Raw genomic sequence first — 13,831 nt, 5'->3', positions numbered from 1 at the left:
AAATATCGAGCTAGAAAGATCGAAGACCTACCATCTGAAGATGATGAAGCTTTGTAAGATTCATATGTTAGTTTAGAATAATGATTTTGCTTTTAGTTAGGATCAGTGATATAACTACGGTTTTGCTTATTTTATAATGTTTATCATGATGGTATTTTGCATGACAATGATTATTACATGAGTATATTTGACATTAATTCCATTTGAATAGATTTATTTAATTTGGGCATAAATGATAATTCTACGTACATTTCTATCGCACATAACATAACTCTTGAAGAGAGAAAAGTGAGAGAATAAAAGAAAACGAAAAAAAAAGGAAAGAGAAAGAAAAAGAAGATAGTATTTGGTATGCATGATTGAATTCAAGGTAGCATGCTGGGCGGCAAGCAAGAAGGCCAAATTCATCCTGCATCATATAATAACCTTGAAGTAGGGATCCTCAAAGATTAGAAGAGATTAAAGATTAGTGCTCTAACCTTGAAAAGTGCAAGACCTATTACATTTGACTCCAAAAAGAAATCAAAATCGAGTTAGAAACTTCCATATCAAATAAGAAAAACTATGCTTGAAGATGCTGAAAGGAGTTCAAATCTCGAGGGTAATAAGTTCACAAATCAATCTATACCAGAAAATATCTTGGAGAAAAAAAGAAAAATAGAAAAATGGAAAGACAAATCCTGCTAACTGGAAGACTTGTACAGGCTAGTCAGGAAAAAATTAAGAAATAAAAGGTGAAAGAAAAATATTTGACTAGAAAATTCGAATGGACTAGTTGATAACGAGAGTAGTATTATATGAAATAGAAAATGTATCCGTTTTGTGCCCTTATTAAATGAACAAAATTTGATAAATCTTTTTATCAAACTTGCACATTAGTTTTCATTGCTTGTGCACTACTAGAAGGAGAAAACATAATAACAGGCGCCATCTATAAGATTTGAATAAAAGCAAGATCAGTTCCTTTAACTTTCTTGCAGGAAAAACCCAAAACTTTGTAATGCTCATGCTTAATGAATTAGTAGAGCCAAAGTCTTTCAACTTCAATTCAAGAAATCTTGTCTTAAGGAAAGTCCTAAAAATCAATGGAATCATCTACAAACTTGAAAAAAGAGATTGCAAGTACTCGAGTAACCAAATCTGCAAAAAGAGAAAGTAAGAAGAAAGAGAAAATAGAGAAAAGTATAAAGAAAAGAAAATGCTAAGTTGAAAACCTGAAAGGGCAGCTTAGCAAAAAATAAAGTCTGCTAATTTGAAAACCCGAAAGGGCAGCTTAGACAAAAGTTAAGACATTAGCATGCTAAGTTGAAAAACTGAAAGGGCGGCTTAGGCAAAATTTAAGGCGTAAAAGTAAGAAAAGAAAAGAGATTTGGTTACTATCTGCATGATATTGTAGCCGCCATGCAAAAGTTATCTCTAGATCAATGCATCATGTCGTCATCATGACTTTTAGGTCTCTGATATGCATCATTATCTCGATATCTTTCCATCGAACATTAGGCTCCATGACATGTGCCTGAAGAGCAGGTAATCAAACTGATGTGCATAATTTTACACATGTTTACTTGCATATTATTATGAATTTTTTTAGCACTTTATGTCCTTTTGTATTCCAGGAGATTCTATAGGTCCATCATCAGTGTTCGAGCAATTTTAGATAAATTTCGAGCGAAAATGAACGTAATCACAAGAGTTTGACCTTGGGTTGACTTTTAGGAAGTCAACACGGCCCATGCTCAAGTTGTGCTGACTAGCATGACTCGTGTTTGAGCCCGTGCAAAAATTCCCAAGCCGTGTAGCTTAATCACTTTTAAGCAACACGATTCCCGAAAATAACATCCAGAACACGCCCTTGCTAGATTCAGTTCATTTTGTCATTTAGAGACCAACATGGCCTAGACATGGCCCGTGTGGAGGAGCACAGGCGTGAACAATCCCATGCTGCCGCACAGTATAAAATTGAACGAGCCAGTAAAGAGAAAAGGTTCTGAAATTTTGACTCTTCATCTTCCTCTGTAATCTCTCTAGACGCGTTTCAGACATCTCGAGGTGGCTTTTAGGAGAATGATTTCACCTTTTGACGTCAGATTCGTGACTCTCAGGATTCAATTGAAGATTAAAGAGGAGTTTTGTAGCAGTTCAAGAGGCATTTTGGAGATCATTTGCAGTGTAGATCAAGGCTTTGAGCTGTTCATCCAATTCTAGGGAAAAAGGTGTACATGTTTCGATTTCTTTATTCTTTTATTGTAATTGAATTTTTGTTTGTTTTAGACATGAACATGTGTAGCTAGATTGATTGAACCTATTGGGGTTCTTTGCTATGTTGGCTTTTGTACTAAATTATTAAGATTATTTGAGTTTCTTTTTCTTGTATTATTTTTGCAATTAATAATAAAAATCCAGTATTCTTTACATTGAATGTGTTGATTACTGTTCATAGAATTCTTTTAGTAATTGAGAAATTCTAATTGAATTTGGAAATTTAATTGTAAGAACAAGTTAATTTTTACTTAGAGATAAGGTCAATTAATTTGTCAGATTAAGAATTAACAAAGCTTAATAGAGGTAGATTAAAGCTTAAGGCTAACTTAATAATCAATCGGTAGGAAGAGATTCCAACTTTAGGCTCTTAGCTTTAGGAATTCGGTTTTCTTGAGAGGGAAACCAAATTCAGTTTAGAACTCGTTCACGGGTTGCATAATCGGACTCAACAATCTGTTATCCTTTGTTTGGTCACCAACTAGTCTAGGTCCTCTTTGGGTTTGCTTTCTTGTCTTGATTATTCCCTTTTGTCATTCATTCTTGCATTACATTTAGAATTTAGCTTTTAGTCACCAGTAAATCTTGAAACCTTCATTACTAGTTTAGTCTAGATAATAAGAAACGAGTAGTAACTCTAGGACTTCACTTCCCTGAGGGATATGATATTTTTAATATTTATCGTTTTGCTACGCTGCATCGATTGGTTCATTGCCTTAGTTGTAGTTGCATAAGCATCGCATCACAAACTCTTAAAGTGTTGATGTTGATGTTAGGTCCGCTGCCACACTAACAGGCAACCTATTGTCCTTATCCAGATATGCATAGTTAAGATGCTTTGGAAGGTCTTTCAATTCAAGGAATGGTGGTTCCGCAAGTGATGGCCTCAATTTCTGCACACCTACCCTATTAATCTCAACAAACTTATTAGTATTCTTGCTTAGTTCATTAGCTAACAAAAATGCAAGCTGCTCCAACATACTCTCATTGGATAGCTCATGCTCATCCTCTACCTACAAGGCAACTTGTAAAGGATCATCAAGCAATATCTCCTACAACTGTGTATCAATAACATCATCAATTAAATCAATAGAAAACATAGTATCATCATGATCTAAGGATTGCCTCATAGAACTGTTCAAATCAAAAGTGCGAGTTTCATGCCCTACACTAAGTTCAAGCTTTCATCACAAACATCTATAATAGCCCTAGACATTGCAAGGAAAGGTCGACCTAGAATTAAAGATGCATTACTCTCACCATCCATGTCCATGATCACAAAGTCAATAAGAAGTATAAATTTATCAACCTTAACAAGTACATCCCCTACAATATCCCTAGGATACTTGACAGTCCTAACAGCTAACTATATGCTCATCTTAGTGGGTTTAGTCTCACCCAGCCCCAACTTGGTAAACAAACTGTACGGCATTAAATTAATGCTAGCTCCTAAGTCAGCTAAAGCATTGCTAATTATCAAATCACTAATCACACAAGAGACAGTAAAACTCCCTGGATCACGCTTCTTCTTTGGAAATTTGCTCTGAAGTATAGTCGAACACTCCTCATTTAGGGTCACGATCGCCAAGTACTCTAACTTCCTCTTGTTGCTAAGAATCTCCTTTAAGAACTTCGCATACTTAGGCATTTGTGAAATAGCTTCAACAAAAGGTAATTTAATTTACAGTTGTTTAAACAAGTCAAGAAATTTATCGAACTGCTAATCGACTTTCTCCTACTTCAACCTATCAGCATATGGGATCGGGAGTTGGTATTCCCTCAAAGGACTCTTCTTCTTGCCCTCTACCTTCTCTGGCTCCATCACCTTGCTATCTTCATCTTTCCTATCTAAATCTACCTGCACAACATCATCATCAATAGGAATATGAATAGAACTAGATATTTGCTTACCTGATCACAAAGTGATAGCCTTCACAAGCTCTCTCGGGTTGGACTCTGTATTGCTAGAAAAAGTCCCTGGCTGCCTCTCAGCCATCATCTTAGAAATCTAGCCTATCTAATTCTCTAAGTTTTGAATGGAGGCCTGTTAATTTCTAAGAGCTGCGTCCATCTACTGGAATCTAGTCTTTGAAGTGGACACAAAATTCATCATTAGCTCCTCTAAGTTAGGCTTTTTCTCTTGAGTCTGAGGAGACTGGGGTGGGAGAACAGATTGTTGCGGCTGCTGATGTAGTCACTGAAACCTTGGTGGCCCTTGGTTGTTGTTGTTCCTCCATCCGAAGTTCGGATGATTTCTCCATCCCAGATTATAAGTGTTGCTATATGGGTTGTTCTATTGCCTAGGCTAACTCCCCATATAGTCCATATGTTCATGGTTAGATGAAGAAGAAGCAAACATACCTCTCGATATACAGTTACTACTGAAATGCAGGCCACCATAAAACTCACAACTTGCTTGAGCTGCTTGGACAGTCATCTGGAGTTGATCAAGTTTCTTGGATAATAACTCCACCTGAGCTGCTAAGGCTGTAGTGGCATCCAACTGGTGTACACTCCCTTGACGTCCCGTTCTGCTCCTAACAGTGTGCCACTAGTAATTGTTTAGGGCCATCTCCTTTATCAAGCTTTGGGCTTGCTCTGGCGTCTTGCTGCTCAAAGAACCACCTGCCCCTGCATCTACCATCTGCTGAGTAGCCAAATTCAAACCATTATACAAATATTATACCCGTAACTAGATTGGTAGTCCATGGTGTGGGCAACATCGTAGTAGGTCCTTGTACCTCTCCTAGGTGTCATACATCGACTCATCATCAAACTGCACAAAAGAAGATATGTCATTTCTAAGTTTAGCAGTTTTAGAGGGAGGAAATTACTTAAATAGAAATTTCTATGTCAAAGAATCCCAAGTAATGATAGTGTTTGGAGGTAGCGACTGTAGCCACCGCTTTGCTCTATCCCTCAAAGAAAATGGAAACAAGTGGAGATGAATTGCTTCATTTGTTCTCCCATTAATCTTGAAGGTATCACAAATCTCTAAGAAACTTGCTATATCCGCGTTAGGATCCTCATCTGGCAAGCCTCCAAATTGAACGTTTGCTGCACCATCTGAATCACATTAGGCTTTATTGCAAAATTATTGGTAGCGACAGCCGGTTTCTTAATGCATGTTCGCATCCCTTGCAGCGATGGTTTCATGAAATCATACATCGTCCGATTATTCTTATTATTATTGTTGGCGTCTGCCATCTCTATTGTAGTGTTTTTTGATTCACTATTGTCTACGGCTTTCCCAATCTGAATTTCTTCCTCTTCTATGTTCAACTGCTTCCTCAACTGCTTGAGGGATCGCTTTGGTTTTGGTAGAGGGTCTACTAGATGAAGATTGGACCTCCTGGTCATAGACTACCTGAAACAACGAATAACCAACAACATAAATGAATAAAAGAATAATATCAAAAAAAAAATAAAGAACAAAGAATAAAATGGCTAAATTAACAAGAACACATGGTTCATAATATTTCTCAAAACAAAGTTCCCTAGCAACAGCGCCAAAAACCTAATATTGTCCTAAATACAACTAGCAATCTACAGGCAAGTGCACCTATCGGATGTAATCTAGCTATGTTAAGTATTAATATCGTATGCCATGGGAACTGAGAAGCTACTGCTACTACGCTATTCCTATTATCTAACCAATCAAAAGGTGGTGAAGATCATTAACTAAAAATAATTGAGAATGCAAATGGAAACTAAATTTTTAACAAAGAGAATGAAAATTTGGAAAAGACAATGAGATGAGTTAACCCAATTAGGGATCCCTTTAGTTAGTCGGCTTAAAAATAATAAATTATGAATTGATTGATTAAGAATTGTGATATGTGGATAATTTCTTAAATGAATTGGCCTTTCTCTCGAGTTAACCAATTTCTAATCCTAAATATCTAAAGTTGGAATCTCTTCCTAACAATTGGTTTTAGAATAGCATTAATCTATAAATTACCGCTAATAAGAATGTCTAGTTCTTATTCCAGTAAATTATTACACTTATCTCTAAGATGCAAATCACTTAATCACACAAGCAGTTGTCCAAACTCAATTGAATTTATCAATTACAAAGGAGTTTTCAAATTGATTTAACAATGAAGAAGAAACAATAGATTGTATTATACTTAATACAAGAATCAAATATAAAGTGAACAAGAATCGAAAAGAACATGAACACCCTTTTCTCAAATGGTGAAAATGCTATCCCCTCTTGAATAACTCTAGATCCGATCTTTACAGCTCAAGATCTCCTTCTTCTTTCCTTTGAATCTTCAAACTAATCCTCAAGAATAGCTATCTGGATGATATTGAAGTGGAATTCGTCTCCATTTTTCTCTTCTTGATCGTCTCGAAGGTTGCTCTCAAAGTCTATCTTGAATACCCCTAAGTTCTCTTCCTAGGATCCCTAACCTCCTTTTTCTTTTTCTTTTTCTTTTCTTTTACATTAGGTTTCGTAATCTAACACGGCTTGGATTTGGGTCGTGCTGATCCTTAGCGTGTTAAGCTAAAGTTGTACATCTGGCCTTCTTCAGCATGGCTTGGAATTGGGCCATGCTGATCAACACGGGCATGCTCCTAGGCCGTGTAACTCTCGGAAACCATGTTGCAAATCACTTTTTCTCACCATGGGTAAGGCATTTCAGCATGCCCTCTGACCCTAACCATGCTCCTCAGCACGGGGGTGTTGGTAAGGCGCGTTGAACAGTCTAATGTGCCCGATTCATCCATTTCTTCCCAATTTTGGTTCGATTTTTCCCTAACTTTGATGATGTACCTAGAAAAACACCTGAGACACAAAGAAAACTAAAACAGGGTGATTCTAATACAAAAAACACCTAATTTTCCCTAAAAACAACTCAAAATCAAGCATGTGTAATATTAAGGATAACACTAATTCATTTAAGAATTTATCAACAGATCGCATTCTTAATCAATCAATTCATAAATTATTATTTTTAAGCCGGCTAGCTAAAGAGATCCCCAATTGGGTTAACTCATCTCATTGTCTTTTTCAAACTTTTATTCTCTTTGTTAAAATTTAGTTTCATTTGCATTCTCAATCATTTTTAGTTAATGATCTTCACCACCTTTTGATTGGTTAGATTATAGGAATAGCATAGTAGCAGTAGCTTCTTAGTTCCTGTGGGATATGACATTGATACTTGCCATAACTAGATTAAATTTGATAGGTGCACTTCCTTGTAGATTGTTAGTCGTGTTTAGCTCGCATCATGCTACTAGAGCTGCCAACATTTAGGGCCAAGCAGCTGTGCATAGTGCCTCAATGGCTCTGCATAGAGCCGATTGGCTCTAAGCAGTGCCGGTTGGCTCAAAACTCAATTTTTGTGGTCGTTTTTTTGATGTATTTCCAATTTTAAACACCCACAACCAACAAAATCAACTGTCTAGAAGGGATTTTATCAATGATTATCTAATTTTTTTATTATTCTTATGATTAAATGGGCATTTATCAGTATTATCCAAGTTATTAGAAAACCAGTATTTATCGATTAGGAAAGATCTTGATAAAGCCATTTTTATCTTTAATTTTTAGAATTATTGATAATTAAATGGAGAGTATATCTAAGTCTCTAGGGTTCTCCTAACCTTTCCCTATAAATAGAAAAGAAAACCCTAGGTTTAAGGGATTGGCAATTGAGTACAAAATAATTGGTAAGATTTTTGGCATACGTATTGTGATTTTCAAAAATCACACACAAAACCCACTAAACACTATAATCCCTACTTCATCTTTGGATAAACTTCCTCCTATACTCTTGAGACTCAAGGATCTACTTAATATGGTGATAGCCTGAGGGTTTTAAGGCATCCATATCATTATTCTTCTCTTCTTTCCTAATTTCTTCATTTCTTTTTATTTTTTTTTTATCTTTTTGTTATTAGAAACATGCGAGGTTTTGTAGTTTCTTTCAATGATTGTTATTTTTTAATGTTATATGTGTTAGAATCAGGTTTTAGCATGACTTACATATTTTTATGATATGCATGTTTCCTGGATTTTAAATATGATAACTTCTACGTTATTGGATTCTAAATCTGATAACTTTTGTGTTCTTAGGTTTAGAATATGATAATCCTATGCTATAAATGAATATGTTAACATGTTATATCTACTTTTCTTTAGTGATGATTAGGCATGATTTGTGCAATATGCATGTTTTAGGAAATTGACATTTTTATTCACTGTAAGTTTCTTTGTTCATCAATTTAATTTTCTATGTCTTCAAAATAAGTTTAATTATGTGTTTTATACATATTGTAATTTTTTCTATGTGTATTTCAAGTATTTTGGAGTTGGATGCCAAAAGATTCTATTCAGCCTAGGAAAACCCTAGAGCCGATTTATGCACAACCAATTGGCTGGACGTAAAACCAATCAGCTCTGTGACATAGCCGATCAGTTGTTTGTCTGCCAATTTTAGCCTATTTTTAGTTGGTTTTAAGTTATTTTAGTTGTAGGGGGGTTTGTATTAACTTAGCAATTTTCTTGCTTTTTTTATTTTGCTTTATTTTTGTAACTTATGATGAAAAGTACCTAATTGATTGATAAAACTGATCACCTAGACTTAGGCTTTTAGTTTGGACTTTAGCAAGAAACCTGTAGCCCATAAGGTTAATAAAATGGTAATTGAGCCTAAAAGTAAAATTAGTTAGACTTAGGTGGGCTTTGCCACGTTTATAGTTAATTAATCAACCCACTTAGATAGGATGACTAAATTGGGCCTTATCATAAAGTAGTCTATTAGGATTAAAGGATGGAATTCAAGAGCATAATTAGTAATTGGGCTAGACTAAGTGGGCCTAGTACATAATTGATTAGTAAGCTAGATTAATAACTTAAACGTGGGCTGTGCTTAATAAAAACGGGCTAAACTTATGAGGACTTTATGTGCTTTATGGTATGCTTGTATATAAAATTTTGTGTCTATAGGGAATAATTTATTAAACAATAAAATTAAAGAATAATATACACAAATAAGGAAGTTAGCTTCCGAATCCATCTTTGGATCTTATGGCGTAAGCTTCCTTATGGAATTTGAGAAATGCCACTCATTAGTAAAAGTGTCGCAGCCATTACCCGAGTGGCGACTCCCATATTCGCACTAATCTCAGTGACTAGTTAGCGTATTCCCGATTAGGTTGAAAAGCCTTATAGTGCCGTAGTCGCTAAAGACACTTGGTTGCACCCTCGAAACTGCCGCCCATGCTCACTAACTAAAAAGAACAACTAAGCTAAAATCCTATGTAAAATAAATGAGATCTAAAACGAAGCGTATCTTCAGCTTCTTCTCTTCTTTGCATTGCATCTGCATCTTTACAATCAACAACTAGTTCTCAAGTCCTCTTAAACCTCGTAAATGCATGAGAAGTGATAATCTGAAGTTCGACCCAAGCTTTATAATTATCATCTATGCTTCGATCGCCTTTGAAGTTAAGGTTGCGCTCTATGTCTCGATGAGGCCAAAGTCTCTTCATCTTGTCAAGGAAATCTTGTGTGAGTGGGAAGCCTTCAAATTCATGATGGGATTCCAAAATTCGTTGCTTCTGCCCATACTGACGGCAAAGTCTCAAAGATATGTAGAAAGTGGATGCCCGTAGTCCAGGTAAGGATACACAATGATCGTACACCATAAGCATGACTATGCTTGATTTCCTCGAATGGTGATGGAATTAAATGTGCGGCATGCCAGAAGCCGCAAATTCTCTTACTCCCCCGGATGGTGATGTCCATCTAGTGGTATAAATAAGCGAGATCCGTAGACCCCCAATTGTAGGAGGAGACTTATCTCATAGAAAGGCCAAATAGTAGAAGTTCAGTGAGTTCCTTGAGTCATTAAATAGGATGGTTCCAAAAAGATACACCAAGAAGGCTCGGGCCATACCATCTATGGAGCATTCCGAGGCATGAAGCCCCTGTAATAAAGAGGAATGCTCTAGTAAGAAATGCAATTGGTGTTCTTGCATGCCGGTAAGGACCAAAGTAAATTTGTAATATAGCACTATCACACATCGAAACCCTGGTTGTGAATCGCATTATAAAAGGGCATAGGGATACCTGTGAAGTCAATTATTGTGATGGCAACAAAAGGGAGAGGAGACAGTGTCAGCCCATCAACCGGAGTGTGGAAGGTGTAAGTAGTATCCATCTCTTGAGGAGCACGTATATGGAGGTGTGATCCATCCTCCCCATAACGGAGGGAAGCATAGCCATAAATTGACGAAAGCTAGTGTTGTTAATCTTAGCCTGGATAGATCTTGGGAGCTCGTCGAACCACTCACAACGTCCTATAGAAACACAATGCATACATAAAAAGACTCCAAAAAAGTAAGTATGGCATTAAGTTATTATTATACGCTAAAATGCCTTAAAAGTTAATTTTCAGCCTGTGCATAGTCGATTGGGACTATATAGAGCCAATCGGCTCAGCACAGAGCCGAATCGACACTACACAGAGCCAATGGCTGTGTGCAGAGCTAAATCAGCTTTGTGGGTTAGGGCACAACTTTTTTGCATTATTTTCATAAAGTTATATCTATTTTGGATAAATAATATGTATATGTAGTGTATAAGCAACAGGAAACCAGTTTAAAGATAAAAGAACACCTCTCCGATAGCCATAAATGCTCAGTGAGTGTTTAATTTTGCCATCTTCCCATTTGATAAGCCCAAGGTTATTTTCGCAAGAAATTGGCGGTGAGAACTCGCAGTTGGGTGCGATTGGAGTATGTCTTGAGAATCTAGAAGATGAGGCCATAATTTCAAAATTAATCTCACGGGATTTGGTTAAGAATTGGTTGAGAAATTGAACAAAGAGCAAAAAAGGGTTTGAGAGAAAAAAAGTAGATAAAAATGGATAGAGTGATTTGTGAATGGATATGAGGATATATATATGCATTGAAGAGGGAAAAAAGTCATTTAGGTCCCTAAGCAATTGAAATTATACTTTAGTCCTTAGATGGACCAAGTACTGTACAAGTCAGTAGAAGACACATGAAAGGCTAGTATGCATCCCGAGGCTGAAATTTTAAAAAATTACAAATTTGGTAACTGACCCATCAAAATTATGTTTTAGTCCTTGAGCGAGCCAAGTACCTATATGGCTTCTAAAAGAATATCAGTTAAGTCAAATTGCACCCCAAGACAGCATTTCTAACCAAAAGTACCCGGAAGCGGAAAAATTTCCAAATTCCCCTGAAGTAGTAAATTATCTTTTGAAAATAGCTAGAGGGAAGTCTGTGCAAAAGAAAAATTGATGGGTGTGGCTACCAAATCAATAGGTGTGGTTGCTAGACTGACAGGCATGGCTCCTAAATCGACGAGCGTAGTTCCTAAATCAACAGGCAAAGTCCTCATAATCTGAGCGAGCGTGGTCCCCATATTAAATAAAAGCTTAAGGGGCGTGGCCTTTTCTGCTCACCAAGATATCTGTTTTTATCGTATCCTTGATATTATGATTTGTCATAATTTATTTAATCTCATGCATGTTTATAAATTTTGACGAACTAGGGGCAGTTGTCAGCACCCATTTTCTGAATCTAGATATCAAGGGAATTACAAAAAACACAATGATGGAAGTTACTACCTTTCTCGAGTATCGGAGTCTAAGGAGGGGAAAATCTGATGAAGGATGGGAATAATTAGACTTAAAATTACTTCTCTAGAATCAATTTGGACCCAATTGATAGGAAATATAAAGTTTGTAGGGTGAAACAACAGTTTTTACAAGTTCAGGAACTAAATCGTCAAACATTTGCGAACTTTTGCCTCTTTGAGCTAATTGGCTCTGTGTTCAGGAACTAAATCGTAAAAAATTTGCAAACTTTTGCCTCTTTGAGCTAATCGGCTCTGTGTACAGCCGAATCGACTCTATACAGAGCCAATTAGTTCTATACAGTGTTGATTGTCCGTTTTTAAAATGTAATGCCGTTGTACGTATACTTTCGACCTAAAACACCAAAAAATGGTAAAAATAAGTTTCTAGAAGGTATTTATGATAATAATCGAGATTTTTAAATATTTTCTAATGAAAATTGTTTGAATATAAAGGATTTAATCCCTTTTTATTTTATATTAATTTGATAAAGGGAAGGGATAATTATAGTTTATCTTTTTTCAAATAATTGAATACTTATTTGTTTTTTCTAGGGTTTTACCCTACCGCTGTAAATAGATCGATACACCCTAGGTCTATGGTTAGCTATATTCCTTAAGGTTTTTTTTAACTATAAAGAAACATCTACATATACAGAGAGTTAATTTTTAGGAAACCACTAAGAAAGAGCTCCAAATTAGGAAACCTATTTAAGAATGATAAAAGCTTTTATGAAATCCCAAAGTAGAACTAGATTCCAACCAACCTTTAATTCAACAGCTTCCTTATTGCCTAAGACTCACAAAATAACTACCAGTGGTGACAACCTAAGGGTTCCCCTACCTGCACATCAACTTCCCTTTTCTAATTAGTTCTTTTATATTTGTTTATAGAAACAGGATTAGGAATGTTTTTTAGTTGTTGATGTATGATTCACATGATTAGAACAAAATTTGTTTTCATTTAACATGTTGATTTTATTGGATTTTAAATTTGATAATAAGAACACATATGGTTTTGAATCTGATAACATAATTTTAGGTTTTGAATTTAATTAGTTAATAAATAGTAAATATAATTGATTTATATTTCCATGTTGGTGAATTGAATTTTAAGCTTGTATAATTAAAATTTGAGATTTGCCTTAGAATTCCATATTTGATTATGACTAGTTTAATTTTTAGGTTTTACATGTCCTTTTAAGGTTTCATTGTTATATCTTAATTTTATGTTAATTTTACATGTTCTAATTGAATTTTTACCCTTTGTGCATGTGAGAATCGACTCTCGATATGAGAAACTGAGAAAAATTGCAGGAGGACCACTCGAACCCTCTCAGAATCGATAGGCCCAGTGCAGAGCCGATTTGGTTGTGTATTGAGCCTCTCTTTAATGTAGAAGGTTGCTCAACCTTCATTAGGCGTCCTTGCCCACTTTTTGGGGTTGAAGTAGCATGGGCGTGCTTCCTAGAGCATCCTCGTGGTATTGGAGTAGGAGGACTACCTTCCCTTCCTGGCCAACCACTAGGCTCACTAGGATCACTTTCTATACTATTTTTAGATTTTAGGGCTTCCTCCGAAGTGTTGTCTACTATTTTCAAGACGTTCATTCTCCACTATTTCATCCAAAGAGTAGACATACTCGTTGGTTTTAGGATATGCTCTTTGGTAGGCTAAGATAGCAGTAAATTCTTTAGGCCTTGGATCCCATGGCTTCCTCTTCGTATAGTGTAGTACCCACTATCTAGGTGATGATGAACGGGGTATGGAAAATTTCTCCTCCCAAACTTAGTTGAAAATGGTATGGGTGATTTCATCCTATGCCTATCTCTAGATGGTGGTGGAGAGGGAGATGGTGATGAAGGAACATTATATACATGAGTATCCCTAGAACTCATGGCTTATGGCGAGAGAAATGTAAAACTATAGGAACTGGAACATGTTCTATTTATA

The 13,831-nt window shown here is 36.0% G+C and overlaps 1 protein-coding gene and 1 non-coding gene across 2 annotated transcripts; one reads left to right on the top strand and one right to left on the bottom strand.

Moving 5' to 3' along the window:
- Positions 1–3,011: 3,011 nt before the first annotated feature.
- Positions 3,012–3,907, bottom strand: LOC125369295. The gene is made up of 3 exons (XM_048371312.1): positions 3,658–3,907; positions 3,455–3,585; positions 3,012–3,272 (listed from the first exon to the last, which is right to left on the bottom strand). Exons 1-3 carry the CDS (start codon positions 3,905–3,907, stop codon positions 3,012–3,014), a joined length of 642 nt encoding a protein of 213 aa, XP_048227269.1.
- Positions 3,908–4,961: 1,054 nt separating this feature from the next.
- LOC112534402 lies at positions 4,962–5,068 on the top strand. Its single transcript, XR_003078692.1, has one exon. It is a non-coding gene; the product is annotated as a small nucleolar RNA R71 (small nucleolar RNA).
- The last annotated feature ends 8,763 nt before the right edge of the window (positions 5,069–13,831 follow it).

This window comes from Ricinus communis, chromosome 2 (assembly GCF_019578655.1).
Source record: "Ricinus communis isolate WT05 ecotype wild-type chromosome 2, ASM1957865v1, whole genome shotgun sequence".
NCBI classification, from domain to species: Eukaryota; Viridiplantae; Streptophyta; class Magnoliopsida; order Malpighiales; family Euphorbiaceae; genus Ricinus; species Ricinus communis.
This window is presented reverse-complemented; position numbering and strand designations above follow the sequence as displayed.

Bases quoted from the DNA above. Each gene is read 5' to 3' on its own strand.
- LOC125369295 (XM_048371312.1), bottom strand. From the start codon at position 3,907: ATGCCTAAGTATGCGAAGTTCTTAAAGGAGATTCTTAGCAACAAGAGG. The intron at 3,586-3,657 runs GTGAGACTAAAC...GGGATATTGTAG, and splicing joins GTTTACCAAGTTGGGGCTGG to GGGATGTACTTGTTAAGGTT. The intron at 3,273-3,454 runs GTTTGTGATGAA...GTTGCCTTGTAG, and splicing joins TGTCTAGGGCTATTATAGAT to GTAGAGGATGAGCATGAGCT.